General features: G+C 36.5%; 1 protein-coding gene across 3 annotated transcripts in view; it reads right to left on the bottom strand.

Annotated features, from left to right (window-relative positions):
• Positions 1–7,494: 7,494 nt before the first annotated feature.
• LOC127451392 (myocardin-related transcription factor A-like) overlaps positions 7,495–18,526 on the bottom strand; it is a 68,153-nt gene continuing 57,121 nt past the window's right edge. For 2 of the 3 annotated variants that reach the window (XM_051716074.1, XM_051716075.1), the window contains 7 exons: positions 17,339–17,899; positions 16,854–17,054; positions 16,366–16,470; positions 15,877–16,023; positions 13,337–13,423; positions 11,476–11,533; positions 7,495–11,365 (listed from right to left, as the gene is read on the bottom strand). In XM_051716074.1, coding sequence (XP_051572034.1) covers positions 10,818–11,365; positions 11,476–11,533; positions 13,337–13,423; positions 15,877–16,023; positions 16,366–16,470; positions 16,854–17,054; positions 17,339–17,899 — 1,707 coding nt within the window. In that variant the 3' untranslated portion in view covers positions 7,495–10,817. The remainder of the gene's footprint in view (positions 11,366–11,475; positions 11,534–13,336; positions 13,424–15,876; positions 16,024–16,365; positions 16,471–16,853; positions 17,055–17,338; positions 17,900–18,526) is intronic. The other variant, XM_051716076.1, reaches the window with a different exon arrangement.

Consider the following 18,526-nt stretch of genomic DNA (forward strand, 5'->3'; position numbering starts at 1 on the left):
AAGAACCTAATATATTATATATATATATATATATATATATATATATATATATATATATATATATATATATATATATATATATATTCCATGAGTTCCATGTTTTAAAAAATACTGGATATCTTTCAGTTAAATGGTTCTTGAACATGCATTTTTCTGCTGATGCGGAACACAGTAGAAAAATACTCTTGACAGTGCTTCCTGCTGCACTAGTCAGTGGCAGTGCTGCCCCGCTACTGAATTAATAGCTTGTAACACACAGGTCCCACTTTATTATTAGGTGTCTTTAGCTACTATGTACTAACATTAAAATATATACAATATAATGTATTTATTGTGTAACTATATGTTGTTCAGCAAGAATTCTCACAAGACTCACATTTGCTGCTACTGGGGTTGAGGTAGGAGAAAGATTTAAAAGTAGCATTAGGGATGGGGTTAGAGTAAGGGTTAGGGGTTAGGGGTTAGATTACAGTGTAACTACAGATGTAATTAAATGCAGGTACTTTAAATGCAAGTACAATGCAACAACACACACATTCATTAAGATCACAAAATCTGGCCTGTTAATAGTTCCTAGAATATCAAAATCCACAAAAGGAGGTAGATTTGGCTCCTAAACTATGGAATAGTCTCCCTAACACTCTTTGTTCAAAGACATTAGTTATTAATCTTAAAGTTCATGAAAAAATATTTTCTTGTTTTTTTTTTTAAACACTGGCTCTTAACACTTACTTAGTTTAATAATTTTAAACCATGACTTGCACTATACATAAGTAATATTGGCATTATATTCATGATATTAGCCAGAGGGGAACTGGCCCCCACAGTGAGCCTGGTTTCTCCCAAAGTTATTTTTCTCCATTAACCAACATCTTAGTTATGTGTTCCTTGCCACAGTCGCCTTCAGCTTGCTCACAGGGGTTCTAAATACAATTATTATTAAACTATTTAATTATTTATTTTTATACACAATTTGCAATAACACAATGATGACTCTAAGACTTTATAGATAGTACAGTTTCGTTTTCTGTTAATGCATGATTTTCTGTAAAGCTGCTTTGAAACGATGTGTGTTGTGAAAAGCGCTATACAAATAAAAATGACTTGACATGTACATAATATGCACATTGTATCAAATTCTTAAGTAAAAAGTAGCTAAAAACACCCAATATGAAGTGTGTCCGAGTTTTGTTTTATTTAATTAACGATAATAAATAAATAATAATTGTATTTATTTATCACACATTATACATTTGCACATATACAGTGAAATTCTTTTTTTTCACATATCCCAGCTAAGCTGGGGTCAGAGTGCAGAGTCAGCCATGATACGGAGCCCCTGGAGCAGATAGGGTCAAGGGCCCAACATTGGCATCTTGGCAGTACTGGGGCTTGAATCCCTGACCTTCTGACCAGTAACCCAAAGCCTTAACCGCTGAGCCACCGCTGCTCCTACTGTCAAATACATAGATGAATGAAATATGTTAGCACATTTTTGGTTTAGAATTTGTATTTATTTATATTTATACAGTAGGACCAATTATTGCATTTATGCCTGTAAAAAGTTCAAGAATTGTATTAAATGTCTCTCTGATTTATGTCTGATCTGTTGAAATCTGAAATGATCTCATCACTTGGCAATAGATTGCTGATCACAGTAAATGCAATAAAAATGTCATTTCTTATTTCCAAATATTTCTCCCTGAAAAGTAAGAATCGTTAATGGAACCATTAAAGAATCAGAACAGGAATTGTAACTGTTAAATTCCATCTCAGCTTTACGGCGTCTACACACAGGGTTTACACTGCTTTAGAGAATCCACTGATTTCAATGGGGATGTTACGTTGCAAGGACGTAGTAGACAATCACAAATAAAAAGGGCCACTCCGACATGCACGTCCATGAAAAATCACTTTTGCTATGACACACGCTGATATAACCATACTTTGGCCGATGAAAACCATCTTGATTTCAACTGACCTGGCTCTTTCTACACCCTAAAAACATATCTTACATTTTCCTATCCGTCAAATGATTAGTCAAAAAGTAAGCAGCCTTAAAGACTCCATGAAATCAAAATGGTAGTTTTGTGCAACCTGATCTCATATCATTTATGTGACAAATACAACATTTTGCAAACCGAAATTACGTGCTTCATTATAAGTTTGTCTGCAGTTTCCCAGTGAAATGTCCAGCAGGGGGCACCAAAATCAAGTGAAATTATGTTGTAATCAGACAAGGTTTTTAATATTAGATGTTAGATGTTTTAATGAGTAAAACATACCTCCCTAACCTAAACTTTAACCTAAACCTAACCAATAGTGTCTTAAAAGATAAATAAGAGGTGAACAAAACAGACATCCTTACCCTAAACCAACACCTAAACCTAACCGATAGTGTATTAAAAGCAAATGCGACATGAAAGCACATTTACGGAAGCAACAACGTCATATCGTGTCGCTTCTATGGCACTTCTTCATTTTACTTCATTTCAAGCGTCCTTGGCTGGGCTTGAGCCTCAGTCTCTGAGTCCAAAGGACAACACTCTATCAGGTGAGCTAGAGTGAAAGTTAATCACATTGGAATAAGTGTGTAAATGTAGGTGTGTCTGTAATACAACGTTGAAATGTTGTTTTTCAAATGATGCGTAACAGGAAAAGTGTTTTGACATAATAACATATGTGTGTGAGTAATAGAGCCAAAAATATGTGTTATAAACAGCCTTTAACAGCCATAGTACCCCTGATTTGTGTGAAAGTGAATAAAACAAACCGTTGTTGTAGCGCCTCTAGTGTTCATTTAACCAGGAAACTGCAGAGAAATGTGGAAAGTGGCACATAAAACTCAGTTTGCAAAAATGTAGTTATAGTAACATTCATTCTATGAGACTAGGTTGTAGCTTATAGTCCATGTCTTTTTGGTCTGAAGCCAGCTAATTTACTATTAAAAGTTGACTAAATTAATCTTTAGCAGATATATGCATTTAAAAAAAAAATTTCTTCCAGAAAAACAGACCAAAAATATTGATGACTCGTCTTGCACTACACAGATTATTGTCCAATCAAATGCTCTCAAAAAAGAGAATGTTCCTCCCTCTAATACCACCTGAAAATGACTGCATCTGACACTTGTAAGCCGAAGTACCTAAAATGTATCGGTTCTCTAAAAATAGGGATGAGCTCTTTGCTTTATCCCACTTGTAACTTCCTGTCTCATCAGGAAATATGTCAAGGCAGGAAAGTGATTTCTTGGGCTCTTTTAATAAATGATCTTAAAACTGGTGTGAAGAAGCACCACTGTAATACGTCACCAGTTCACCCTTTAATTGCTGAGGCTAAACCTGCACTACTGAAAATAAAGAAATGCAAGACCCTCACAGTTTCTTGTCAATTAGGTTTTAACCTGCTCAGCAAAATCACCTTATTGTGTTGAATAAATCACATATGATGTTCTATCAATGCAGCAATACAATCATGCTGTGAAAAGTCCTGCAAAAGCTATTCATTCATTCATTCAGGTAATTTAGAGAGGGGTGTCTGGGAAAGGGATTGGGTCAGCAGTCCATTACGGTTGATAGATTTCTGCATCTCAGTAAATTGATTAAACAATGTGATGAATGGACACTGAAACACTCAGCCAAGGGGAAAACACATGGGACAGGACGATGATGTCATTAAAGAGGGTGTGGAACATGAGAACAGAAAAGAATGTTCTGTTAGAGCAAAACCTTGTGCTGCCTCCATATCATGTTAGAATTATGGTAACTGACATTTTCTGACTCAAACCACTTCAGCACTACATTAATTCACCACTTGCAAAAAAACAAATGAAGTGCATCAGGTTACATAGGGGATAAGTTGTGGAGATTTTGCTATTTAACTACACCGAAAAAAGGAAAGGAACTCTATTGAAATACTAAACCAGTACACTTGAAATCAACTTAATACATTTATGTCTGAGATGAGACCATAATTATATTGTCTAGAGTCCAAGTGATATTTAACAGTCATCAAAAAGTGATATGATCACACTGCTATAAAATGTACAAATGGATGAAGACCTAATGGATGGTTTTCACTCTGAGTTTTATTGCTTGCTCAATTAACTTATTTGAAATGAGCTAATGCAACACAATTCTTTAGCATTTGATCTTAACTTAATCTGACTGTGTGCAATCCATCTATGTTAACTTAATCCAATTGTGTTGGGACTATATGAATAATATTTGTTACATCGATGTATTGCTGAAATCAGGCAGGGGATTTCAAGTTCCAAGCATGCTTTGCATGGGACTGGATCGAGAGAGTACATTTTAAAATTAAGTGTTATTTTAATATATTTCTATGCTAAATGAAACAAGTAGGAGACTTGTTAGTGTTTATTGTTATAAATGTTGGGATTTAGAGGAGTTTGTCATGTAAATATATATATAAGCGGCTGCAGAACTGCCGCTCACTGGATGTTTTTTGTTTTTGGCACCATTCTGAGTAAATTCTAGATTTTAGACTGTATTTTTTAATATGAAAGGGGCCCAGAACAATATACAGTCAGGGGGCCCAGAATTCCCAGCTACAGCCCTGGCCAGAGACACCAAGCTGAGTAGGAAGAGTGCAGTAAATTACGTGACAACAAGCCTGTTCATCGGGTCCACCCAAAACTGCTAAACGCCAGCTGTCATTAGAAGTATCATTTTCTACTGCTATTCCATACGACAAAAAGATGCCCTGCTAGCAAGAAATAACACAAGCAGTGGCATTCAATGTCACTAATGATATGGTACCAATATATACCATTGAAAAGGAAGGGTTCTTAAAAATGCTGCACACCATTGATCCAAGATATAAACTGCCAAGCCGCAAACATTTTACGGAATTAGTGTTACCTCGATTGTACACTGAAACACGTGAAAGAGTAGTGGAGGAGTTCGTTTTTATTCTACAACGACTGACCTGTGGAGTAGTCGTACCCTTCAACAATACATGGGGGGGGGGTCATTAATTTGCTATCTAAAGTTTTGTATGTGTGTGAAGAGGTACAGCCTATATGCGTGTGTGTAGGGAGAGAGAGAGAGTATGTGTGATTCATTCATCTATAGTTTTGTTTGAGAAAATTCTGTTTTTAAATCAACTGGAAATGCATTAAGAGGAAAATAGCAATACTCACTTTTCTTAAGTGTATTTATTTAAATTATAATTAAAATGTGTGCTTGGTGCTTTTAATTTGGAGTCCTTCACATGTGTTTTGTGGTATTAACATTAATCGTAATTAGCTCAGTTGATAAAGAACATTTCTGAAAATGAACATCTTTGATCACTAACTGAATATTGTCTTTGTCACACTGAAGAATAAACTGTTCTTTCAAATGCACTTTCTTGTATTCTATTTTAACAGAACATGGTGTGAAGGATCAAAGACTCGACTGTGCAATTGCAGTGTGCAAAAAAGTTGTAAGTGCATTTTCATTCAGCTAGAAGAGGAGAAGAGAACTGGTGTCAAAACAGGCTGAGCTTGGCCTGCCTCCCCATCAGCTCATTAGCGAGTCCTCAACCAGGTGGGGCTCAAGACAAAAGATGATTGAGAGGGTTTTGGAACAGGAGAAAGCCATAGCTCGGGTCCTGGGCTCTGATAAAAAAAAACTAAGCAGCTTTTTTCCAACATGGCAAGATATTGATGTCTTGGAGTCAGTAAAAAAAGCTGTAAGTCATCTGCAAGAGTTCACTGATGCATTGTCAGGGGAAGCATATGTGAGTGTGTCATACCTCAAACCAGTGCTCCATCTCTTCAACAGTAGCATTTTACGACCACAGGATGACAATACTGACCTGACAAAACACATAAAAAGCACAATAAAACAGTACCTCAACAGCAAGTACAGCGATCCTGTCACAGATGAACTCTTAAGCGTAGCTTCTCTGTTGGATCCCAGGTTCCATACAACTTACATAGATGACGTGTTGGAGGGAATCAAGCAAAGAATCATCAGAGAGCTGACGTCTCTGTCAGAGGAAAACAGAACTCCGCTTGAGACAACTGCTCAGGTGTTCCAAGAATTGGACCAAGAACAGAGACAAGAAGCCGAGTTCAAGAGGAAGAAAACCTTAGCAAGCTTTTTCAAGAAGACATCACCACAACCACCCACTTTCTAATCAGAAGAGGATAAAATGAAATGCAAGCTGACAGCTTACTTGATGTCCACTGATTCAGATCCAGACACAGACCCACTTCACTGGTGGAAGATGCATGGGGAAATTTCCCCAGGCTCAGCAATCTTGCAAAGAAATACCTCTGTATTCCCGCAACAAGTGCCCCTTCTGAGAGCACTTTGAACAGCCTATTGAAAGGTGCTGTTTGTTAGTCTTAGATTAGCTAAATATTTGCATGTTTACAGTTAATAAGTCAAGTTTGAACTATATTTGCTTTCATATGTCATGACATTTCCCCCTACAAATATATTAAATTATTATTTTATTTATTTATTTTTTTTTTGCCATATCGCCCAGTCCTAGTGAAAGTAAGAGTATTTCCACACACACAATGCGACAAGATCTTACAGGATTGGGACTAAACAGCTGTGTGGCCACAAGAAAGCCACTTGTTAGTGAGGCTAATTGGAAAAAATTATTTCAATTTGCTAGGGAGCATAAAGATTGGACTGTGGCGCAATGGAAAAAGGTCATGTGGTCTGATGAGTCCAGATTTGTCCTATTCCAAAGCGATGGGCGCATCAGGGTAAGAAGGGAATCGCATGAAGCGATGCACCAGTCATGCATAGTACCCACTGTACAAGCGTCTGGAGGCAGTGTTATGATCTGGGGTTGCTTCAATTGGTCAGGTCTAGGCTCAGCAACTTTATGCGGCAATAAAATGAATTCAGCTGACTTCCTGAATGTACTGAATGACCAGGTTATCCCATCAATGGATTTTTTCTTCCCTGACAAATTGGGCATATTCCAGGATGACAATGCCAAGATTCATCGGGCTCAAATTGTGAAAGAGTGGTTCAGGGAGCACGAGGAATCATTTTCACACATGAATTGGCCACCACAGAGTCCTGACCTTAACCCCATTTAAAGTCTTTGGGATGTGCTGGAGAAGACTTTACAGAGCGGTTAGACTCTCCCGTCATCAATACAAGATCTCGGCCAAAAATGAATGCAACTCTGTATGGAAATAAATGTTGCATAATTTTGTCGAAACAATGCCACAACGATTTCACGGCGTAATCAACGCTAAAGGCGGTCCAAAAAAATATTAGAATATGCAACTTTTTTTTCTTTTTTTTTTTTGGCCAGGCAGTGTATTATTTCTTTTGATTTTAGTGTCAGCACTTTCTCTCCTAGAAAGCACAAAAATTAAACATTTATTTTATTTTCAAAAAATAAAAATCATACAGATTAAGCACTGAGAGGCTCTTAAGCTCCACCATGTAACACATTTAGCCAATGAAACAACAGTGTCGAGTTTCAATGTCCAGCATATAGCAGGGAACAGTGGACTGGATATGAAGTTTTATTTGGGCTCGACCACAGCCAAAACCCTGTTAGTGCAAATTCAGACAGATGGAGAGAGTGAATACTGCAGACAGTAATGCTGTTCCCCAAATGACATCACTCTCTCTCTTTCTCTCTCTCTCTCTCACACACACACACACACACACACACACACACACACACACACACACACACACACTGTACAATTCGTAGGTTCCTGAGCTGATATGCAATATGCAATAACACACACACAAAAAAGAAAACACATGCAATGCATAAAGCGCTTACAGAGTAACATAAAAAATATACACGAGTGTGTTTGAGGGTCCTTGTAAATTAAATCTTGCTTATTGATTAGATGTGATTATGCCTCACTTTGGCTATATCTGTTTAGAATCTTCTGTACACTAAAATCTATACATTCTTAATCATTTTTAGAAACATTCATAAACTCATTGGCTCATAATCCTATTATCAAAACTCTGCCAACAGAGAACTGATAAAATACAGTGCAGTACATACAGTACATTGTGTACTGCGATGGGCATAACAGTTACGTTTATATACAATGCAGCATATTTACAGTAAAACATATTTTTTCATTTCCCATTTCAAGATGAACGCAAAATGTTTGAAAGGTACAGGCATCTTAAATTTAGATTAAAAAAAAAACATGTAAACACAAAATTAAAATGCAATGTAATGTAATAAAGTAAGTTTCTAGCACTCGATGTGTCTTATACACCACCCAAGTTTTGGGCAAGATATATGGAGTTATTGTGTCTACAAAAAACTGAAGCAGAAATACCTTTTTTTAAGATGACAAAAACTTCCTCACATTTGTCATACGATTTCCTTTACAAAAATCGAGAGCTTTTGCAAACTTGCCGCAAATTCACCACAAAGTCTTCATTGTCGCAAAAGGATTGCTGCAGGTTCACCACTACCGGTGAAAGAGCGGCCAACTTCTGGCAAACATTTGCGGTGAATCGCAAGCTCAATTGCATGTGAAAATAACGAGTGGGAAATTTGTGGCAAGTTTGTCAGAACTCTAGATTTTTTTTTAAAGGGTAAGCATATGTATGTTGTAACATAAAACTAGCTAGAAAAATAAGTAACACAAGACTTAACTTTGTTCAGAGTTCTACACTCAGTTTTCAGATTGCGATAACCTTTTCTCATTAAGTCGCAAGGCTAGCAAATGCTAACCTGCTAGGAAAAGAAAAAACAAGGTTTGAAAAGGTTTTCCTCAGCAACAAAATAACCTTGTGTCTTCACACATCTTCATAGTTCCACACTGTCATGTTTTTTTTTCTAAAGTAGCATACTTTTTGTACTATAACTTATGCCGCAATTGCTAATAGTTTACTGCGATCTACATAGCTCATGAAATAGCAAATTGTTCTGGCACATAAAAAAAAAACAAATTAACAGCTTATTTAATGGTTACCAGCTGTTGATACATTTAGGTTTTAAAAGACCTTTCCTGGCATATGCTAATTTTATGCAGTATGATATATCAAAATACTAGAAATAATAATATTCAGATGCATATTTGATAACCAATATGCAAAAATTGGCCAGTTATATTTGGTGGAGCAAGCTCAAATAGCAGTTTATTATCCGTTACTGTTGGATTTATAAATTGTTAAAATAAGTTGCTTAAAAAACTCGTACTGTATGTGAATTTGCCAATATTAAGGCAAAAAACATGTATATTTCTTGTCTGAATGACTGTCTCAGTAAAAACATGTATGTCGCCGAGACAAATGTGAAAGAGCGCATCATCACTACAGCATTACGCTCTTTTTAAGCATCAGATGTGTACAAACAGCAGCTAAGTCTCTTAGAAAGAGTAGTTCACATGCATTATAACTTGTAAACGTTGCACAAACATCTGCTAAATATCATTCTAATGTACAACAGATGACATTTTAAAAACAACACTATGAATAGACCTCATGATGACCCTTACAAAAAATCTACAGGGCTGGCAAACTAGCCGCAAACTTGCCACAAATTTGCCACTCATTGTTTTCACATTCAAATGAGCTTGTGATTTGCCGAAGATATTTGCCCAAAGTTTGCAGCTCTTCACCGGTAGTGGTGAACCTGCAGCAAACATTTGGCAACAATGGATAATTTTCCGCAAGTTTGCCGCAAAGCTCATTTGCTTGTGAAAATGATCAGTGGCGAATTTGCGACAAATTTGCCATGAACTCTCAATTTTTGTAAGGGGACGCCAAGTGTGAATATAAAGGGTGGGTGTGCGTATTGGTTAAAGTGTAACATAGAGTAATCAAAGTTGGCTAAACCGATATAAACAGGGTTGGGAGTGTTACTTTTTAAATGTATTCCACTACAGATTACAGAATACATGCTGTAAAATGTCATTTGTAACGTATTCCATTAGATTACTCAAGGTCAGTAACGTATTCTAAATACTTTGGATTACTTCTTCAGCACTGGTAGATTTTTTCACTTGTTTTGACTGTAAAAACTCTGTCAGTACAGTAAGACAAAATACACATGTTAAAAATACATTCTCTGAAAAACCTAAATATCTTATGCAGTGTTGTTTCTAAAACAAGATAAATCAAACTGAACTTGTTTTAAGGATTTTTAGATATTTTTACAGGAAAACAATACAAATATTATGATTAAGAATACGATTTTTGCCCTAATATCAAAGGTCTTACTAGAAAAAAAGAAATTATGATCTAACGTGAATTTACTTGATAAAAAAATATGATCGTGCCCGGTAACATGTGCATGTAAAATGGCTAGAAATAGCATTTTAACTTAGCGTAAAGCTGACAATTTACACAAGATTTATTTCTGTTTCTTCTGCTCCAAACTTACTTCAAACTTACTTCTCTGTCTGCTCGTATGAATGTAACACATCATAAGAAAGTGTTTCACCGCTGTTCAAATGCACTTTGGATCACATCAATTATATGTATAAATGTTTTCCATCTGAAAGGACTAAATATTAAATGAAACAAATGACAATAAAATGCAAAGTAATCTCTTCAGTAATCAAAATACTTTTTGAATGTAACTGTATTCTAATTATCAATGATTTAAAGTGTAACTGTAGTGGAATACAGTTACTTATATTTTGTATTTTAAATACGTAATCCCTTTACATGTATTCCGTTCCTCCCCAACCCTGGTTAAAAGAATCCGTAGTTGTTGAATAAGTGAAAAAGTAACTGTTGGAAACTAATATATAACCTGTTGTGAAGAAAGCTAATCTATGATCGGTCCTTTCCGAAGATATTTATCTAACCATGAGCCTTGGATAAATCGTAAGTCCCACTGGGCTATAAATTAGACCAGTGCAGATCAGAAGTGTCGAGAAAGTCTGTGGAAAATAAGCTAGAGGAGACTTGTGCGTTCATATATACCATCTCTGGACCCTCTCCTCCAGCCCCGCTCAATCCATACTGTCCAGTACTGTCCATCCAATCCATACTGGCAGGGGCTGAGTCAACCAAATCTGACGGCGAGTTACAAGAAAAACTCAGATCACATGTATCCATTGGGGACCGTGGAAGGTCTAGGATACTTGGAGTGCTGAGCATTTGGTTGTGAAGGTCGACAATTAGCGTCGTAGGTCCTCCTGGCTCCACTCCCAGCAACGGTTTGCCAGTAGTGCTTTCCAGGAAATCTTCAAGACGCCCACTTCTTGAGTCACTACTGCTGCGTGTCTCGAACGAGGGAGCTTGCAGTTCTAAAATCAAAGTTTTGGTAGGCCGGTCAGAGAGAGGGGTGGAGAGATTGAGAGGGGCATAGCTGGAAGGAAGGGGCGTGTTTGGGCGGAGCCGTTCTAGAACAGGATCAGGGGCAGCTTTGAAATTCTCTGATATTTCTGTTGGAAAACAAACCATGAGTGTGAGCAGCTACACCATTTCTCAAACAATAAAAGCTTATCTACTGTTCTCTGGTCAATGAATATTTAAATAAAGCATGAAACATCACCTCCACACTGAATTAGGATGTCAAACAGGTCACCAGCCTGTTGATTGCAGCCATTTTCCTGCAAGAACACCAACACCATCAGATACACAAACATTGGACTGAATCAATAATCTAATCTTGGATCAGTTTCTCTGCATTTCAAAAAATAATTGGCAACAGTTTACAGTAAGATTTTATTCTTGCATTAGGTATAATAAACTAATATTAAACAATATATTTTTTACAGCATATATTAATCTTTGTTAATACAAGCCCTAATCTAACCCCCACCTAACCTTAACCCTTACAAAAATACAATTGTTCATGTTAGTTTATAGTGCATTTAACTAATGTTAACATATTCAACTTTTCATTTAAAAAGTTTAAGTATATGTTGAAATTGACATCAACCAAGATTAATAAATGCTGTAAAAGTATTGTTCATTGTTAGTTTATGTAAACTAATGTTAACAAATGGAAACTTATTGTAAATTGTCAATCATCTTACTCCGTGTTTTTCCTTAAAACAAAATACATACTTGAAAAGCAGCATGACATAAGATTTTAAGTCTTGTTTTCAGAGAAATCTAACAAAATTTAGCGAGGTTTAAGGCCCAAACCTACTTCACGCAAGTACGCGAACGCAGACGCGCCTTGCTGCGCAAGCTCGATTCCACGTGACGTTGCGTATTGAAATGTGTCAGCGCTCAATTCATAACCAAACGCAAGTATGCGCTGCATTCTCAGTGTTGCCGCAAGGGGCGCTAGAGCAGATTTTCTGTTTTCAGTCAACAATTGTCATGGTGGAGCAGCAATTTGAGGAGAGTCTTGCTGAACAAGTTTATACAAACATATTTACGATCCCTCGCCATTCGAATAAAACAACGACTGAAAATGCTTGCCAAGAAATTGCAGCTTCCCTAAATTCTGATAATGACACTGTAAAGAGAAAATGGAAACAACTACGAGACAAATTTGTCCGAGCCAGTAAGGAACGGAAAGGCGTCCGCAGCAGAGATGCCACAACTAGCTATGGATATCCAGTCATTTTGGACATGTTGGGATGGCTTTTTTGACTTCTTAAAACACCGGACCACAGAGTCAAATTTTTCTTGATTCGGTTTCGTTGAGCCTAAAAAAACTCTATCGCCCCCTTGTGGTGTGAGGTTTGTAACCGCCAGAGCAACGCAAGAGTGCATGTAAAGTATGTACAACGGAACCACGCGTAGGCCAAGCGCTTGTGTACTTTCGTGAAGTAGGTTTCGGCCTTTAAGCTTAAAACAAGAAAAACCTATTTGTCAGTTGGGTAAGACAAATAAGCTTAGTTCAAAGGGAAAAGTTTATTATTCTTACCAGACTGGTTTTAAGCATAAACCTCACTAAACAAGACTTACTATCTTATGTCATTATGCTTCTCAAGTAAATTTATTTGATGATTTTTTTGCAGTGTAAGTCCATAAAATCATTCAGTAAAACAAATGAAATGAGAAAATCATGGATTTTAACACAAATTGATGTTGCACTATTGTAAGCAAAATCATGGGTAGTTGATGCATAACATGTCCATTGGCAACATCAAGATTTATAAGAATGTGCAACTGGTTGCCATTTATTTGATAACATGTTTAAACACCTTTTTGCCTTCACTTGTTCATTTTAAATGGTTCTGCAGTGTGACAAATATTCCATGTAGTCTCTCAATTCATGAGGTCATAAATAACAACACGATAACCGTATTTCTGTTTACAGTAGTTATTCATGGAATATAACAGGTCAGCTACACTAATACTAAATCAAAACAGATCTAACTGAACAGCAACAGAAATGAAAAGACAGATGGATTAGTGCATATTTCAGAAAGAAATGGTGGACAAGACAGTACCTGATGACAAAGAGTTGTGGGTGAATACAAAGTGGAGGTAGAAGGGGAGAGCAAAGCATGCTGGTCCAAGCTCAGACACATGTTCTCCTGACATACAGAGATGAATGCATATTAAAGGAGTGCGTTGGGGCAGTGGGAATTAAGAAATTGAGGTTTAAAATAGGGGCTGAAGAGAGTCTGAGTGACAAAATAATACAAAAAGTGAAAAATGAAGACAACATTTACAGTTATATTTAAACAGGTTTGAGGATGTGGGCTTCATGATACTGGCAAATCTGAACAGTAAATGAGCACATTGAGTGATTTAAGCACAAACACGTAAAGGTCTTAAGATGTAACCAAAACAAGCTCAGTTCTTTTTATATTTACAGACATATAAATCTGTGCTCCAGTATTAGAATCTGTGCAATATACAGCAGCAATACTGAGTTAGACAAAACTCATCTGAAGTTCTTATTATAATTCCTATCTTGTACGACACAGATTTAGATATTTAGCTTTAGAAAAGAGTCCTGCTGGCACTGAGAAGGTTTATACTTAGACTACAGCTCAGACAAGTCATAAGCTCTGTTCCAAAATGGTGAACCTGCCTTGCCGTCTACAGTTTACATAGGCGGATGCCTTTTAACAGTTTGTAAAAAATACAAATAAAAATTTCTAAAACAGCAAGGCATGTATCTTTTATTGAAAAAGCACTGCAACAAGCTACTCCTCTTCATTTAACATATTTTTCCATATTTAAATCTATTCCTCAGAATACTGCAATTAAGTTTATTTTCCCTACTCTATTGGCAAATAAAAAAATAAAAAAAAAAATAAATAAATAAATTAAGCATAAACCACTTAATTTTGCTAGATTTCTTTGAATACAAGAATTAAAATCATGTCATTTTGTTTCTCAAGTAAATGTAGGTTATATTATGGAAGCCCATTTTCGCCACATACAAAAATGTGCTTTGGTAAATCAAAATTATGAGATTTAAAGTCATTATTTTGAGATAAAAATCATAACTTTGAGACATAAAAATGCAAAATTATGATATAAAAATTCACATTTATGAGATGATAAATCATAATTATGAGATGCTAAGTCATAGAGTTACTTAATCATACATAATTTTAACTTAGTATCTCAAAATTATGATGGGCATCTCATAATTATGACTTTTTATCTCAAAATTATAACTGAGCATCTCAAAATTATGTAATCTCAAAATTATGACCTTTTATCTCAAAATTGTGACTTCATCTCATAATTATGACTTTGTATTTCAAAACTATGACTTTGTATCTCATAATTTTGACCTACCAAAGCACAATCTTTTTTATGTGGTGGAAATGGGCTTCCATAATTTGTCATAAAAAGTCTTCTTTAGCCATACGATCACTCTGTGTGAGGAACAGATAAAAACTTAAGTCGTATTCACTCTCAAATCAAATCATTTATCGACTCCATGTTAGAACCAATTAGGTTTGATATTAGTGATGTCACCATTTTGGATTAGGGTGCTGTATTTATGGGGTTGACCAGTGATTTGACTTGACAGTAGACGAGTTGTATCAACTACTTGAACTGTGGTTTTATGATTTATTTTTATTCTGAGACACTATTCACTTTCAATATACGGCAATTTTTTTTTTTTTAAGATTTTAAAACAAACAAACAAAGAAACAAAAACCAACAACACAACCTTTGTGTTCCACAGAAGAAAGAAAGTCATACAGGTTTGGGATGACATTAGGAGTAACACATTTTTGGTTACTGTCCCTTTAAGGCAGTATTCTGAAATTGAACCTCATAAGCAGCACAAAATCTCAGGGCTCTTATTGAACTTTCTAAGATGATTTGGGGGGACAATCTGCAGAATTTTGTGGAATAGGTATAATTATGGTCAAATATGTTAAGTGATGCGGATTTCCGCAATACTTTCTATCAGTAAAGGACACATGCTTTGCTGCTTTATAATTTGGCCAAAACGAGGTATCTTAGAAGGTAGCATAATGTTGCTGCCTACCTTTTCAAACTTTCTTTGCATTGGGAGTGCCCTTTAAAAGCCTAAATGCTGCCTAAGTAGGTTTTAGAACAGCTTTATAGTCAGGGTTTGTGTGTAATCTAATTACACAGTATTAGTTACTGTAATCTAATTACTTTAAGTAAAAAAGTAGTCTAATGCATTACATTTTAAATGCTTGTAATCCGATTACAGTTGCTGACTTTCAATTGATTTAATTACTTTTAAATACATTATAGGGTTAAGCTTATTTCTAATATATTATTTATGTAGAATACACGAATTATGGCCATGTAACAAGTCATTGTGAAGGAGAAATGTGAGGTGCTGAGAGTATGACTTGTAAGTTATAATGAACAAAGACATTATTTTGAATTTTTTGAAAAGAAAAGTGTTTTAAAAAGCAACTTAAAAGTAAAACTTTTTATTAAAGTAATCTGATTACAATTTTAGATAATTTGTGATTTGCAGTGGATTACTATTTTTAATTAACATTGGTTATAGTATATAAACAAACAAAACTCTTACATTGTTATTGGGAGAAGAGCGGGCCGGTTCACTGTTGTTTATGGAATCCACTGAAGAGAAGAATGGTTGGCGATTGAGCGGTGCTGAGATGGCTGTAAAGTTTGCCGCTTTGTAATTGGTTGACACTTTTAGTTCTGGCTTTAATACCTGTCAAAGTCAAATATGCATCTCAATTAGACACCATGTTAAATGGGCTAATAGCCCATGTCTGCAGTCTCCATTTAAACATTGATGACAGTAATTAGACATTAGTATTTCAATCAGCCAGTTTAAAAGCCCCCTAACCATGTTCAATGACTTATCAAGAATAAGTGATGATGCATTATACATATCATTAATTTATATTGGCGACCACATTTGCCACGTTCTCATAGAACCCACTCTCAAGTACAATGACATGCTGAAGGAAAGCTGTTCACAAAACTATTCTTATATTAGAATGACTATTCTATTCTTACATAAACTGCACAACAGTGACCTTGTACCAACCTTTTTAATTGGCTGTTTCAAAATGACAGTTTGTATAGGCTCTTCAGATAGGCTATTGTTTTTAGGTAATTCAGTGACTGACTGGCTGGGTGTGGACTGTAGTCTCTGAAAATAATGAAAATGTCAGTGATTACAAAACAATTTCAGAGGTTTATAGAGTTTGACAACCTTAAGCAAATAGTTCAGCCAAAAATGGAAACTCGGTCATCATTCACCCTCATGTTGTTCCAAACCTGTACGACTTCCTTCTGTGCGACACAAAAGGATATGTTAGGCAGAATGTTAGCCTCAGTCACCTTTCGCCTATTCAATGTTAAAAAGATGCAATAAGAGTTAACAGTGACTGGGATTAGCATAATGCCTAATTGTAGCATTCTGTGTTCCACGGAAGACAGAAAGTCATATAGGTTTGGAAAAACGTGAGCAAATGACAGAATCTTCATCTTTGGGCGAACTGTTCAAGCATAAAGAAAAAAATAACACATTACCTGCACAGTGATATGATTGGTTATTTTGCCCTGGGGGCGGCCTCTGGCTGGTGTCTCTGTGTTTTGATTGGGCAGTGTTAGCAGGAATTGGTTGCCATTGCTATCTGTCACTATTGTGGGGGGAGAGTTAGATTTAAGTATGTCCACTGGGAATGAAGAAGCGGGACTTGACTGTTGGTTGGTAAGTGCTTGAGGCAACAGCTGAAAAAAAAAAAAAGAATAAGAAGGTTAGCAAAAACATCACTCAGCGAGTGCATCTTTCTTTCATAACAAAAGCGAATGGTGACTGAGGCTGTCATTCTTCCTAACATATCATTTTATGTTTCACGTGAGAAAGTAAGTCATACAGGTTTGGAACAACTTGAGGGTGCGTAAATGATGAGAGAACTTTCATTTTCGGGTGAACTTTCCCTTGAACTCTGATTAGTAAAGTGACCATGTGGTAAACATCATACGATTCGATGTTGTGGAAAGACTGTGCTCACTTCTTTTTGTTGTTGCAGTTTGCCTTGCATCTGGTTGTGTTGTTGTTGTTTGTTTGTTTTCCTCTTCCTCTGATGTGCTTGTTGCTGCAGGTTATGCTGATTCTGTTGCATTATGAGCTGCTGCTGCCGGTTTTGCTCTGTCTTGTTTGCTGTAAGCGTCTGCGCCTGCACTGGCTGCTGGAACACCTGCGGCTTTGTTACCATCTCACTTTCCTCCTCCAACTCTATGACCTCTTCTTTTATGGTCACCCTGACCATCTCCACGGTGACACCAGGAGGTTCCTCTTTCACCTGGACTGGCGCACCTACCTGTTTGCCCTCCAGCTGCGAGCGCAGTGATTCAACCAGCTGCTGCTTCTGCAACAACATGCGCGTGAGCTCCTGAATGCGCCGGTCCTTCTCCTGGAGCATTTGGTCCTTGTCTATAGGGGGAGCAGTAGACTGGGTCACCAGGCAGCAGGAGGACGGAAGCGTCTGGCTGTCGGGCTCTTCTTTAATGCTGACCGTGGTGGGGAGAGGAGGTGAACGCTGCAAGAAATGCTGGGTCAGAGGAGAGGTCACCTGGAGAGGACAGGAAAAAAACAAACAAAAAAAAAACTCAGTTTAACCATTAGGGTTAAGTGTTTAAATCTTTAAAGGAATCTGCTGAGTTCAACACAAGTTAAAGAGATAGTTCGCCCAAAAATGAAAATTCTCTCATTTACTCACCCTCATGCCATTCAAGATGTGTATGACTTACTTTCTTCTGCTGAACACAAACAAAGATTTTTAGAAGAATATCTCAGCTCTGTAGGTTCATACAATGCAAGTGAATGTTGACCAAAACTTTGAAGCTTAAAAAGCACATAAAGGTAGCATAAAAGTAATCCATAAGACTCCAGTGGTTAAATCGATGTCTTCAAATGCGATATGATAGGTGTGGGTGGGAAACAGATCAATATTTAAGTCCTTTTTTAGTATGAATTCTCCTCCCTGCCCAGTAGGTGGTAATATGCATGAAGAATGTGAATCACCAAAAACAAAAGAAGAACTCTTAGTAGAGAGGAGAGTGAAAGTGGACATTCATCCTAAAAAAAAAAAAAGACTTAAATATTGATCTGTTTCTCACCCACACCTATCATATAGTTTCTGAAGACATGGATTAAACCACTGGAGTCGTATGGATTATTTTTTTCGCTGCTTTTATGT

This window comes from Myxocyprinus asiaticus, chromosome 14 (assembly GCF_019703515.2).
Source record: "Myxocyprinus asiaticus isolate MX2 ecotype Aquarium Trade chromosome 14, UBuf_Myxa_2, whole genome shotgun sequence".
Lineage (NCBI taxonomy): Eukaryota > Metazoa > Chordata > Actinopteri > Cypriniformes > Catostomidae > Myxocyprinus > Myxocyprinus asiaticus.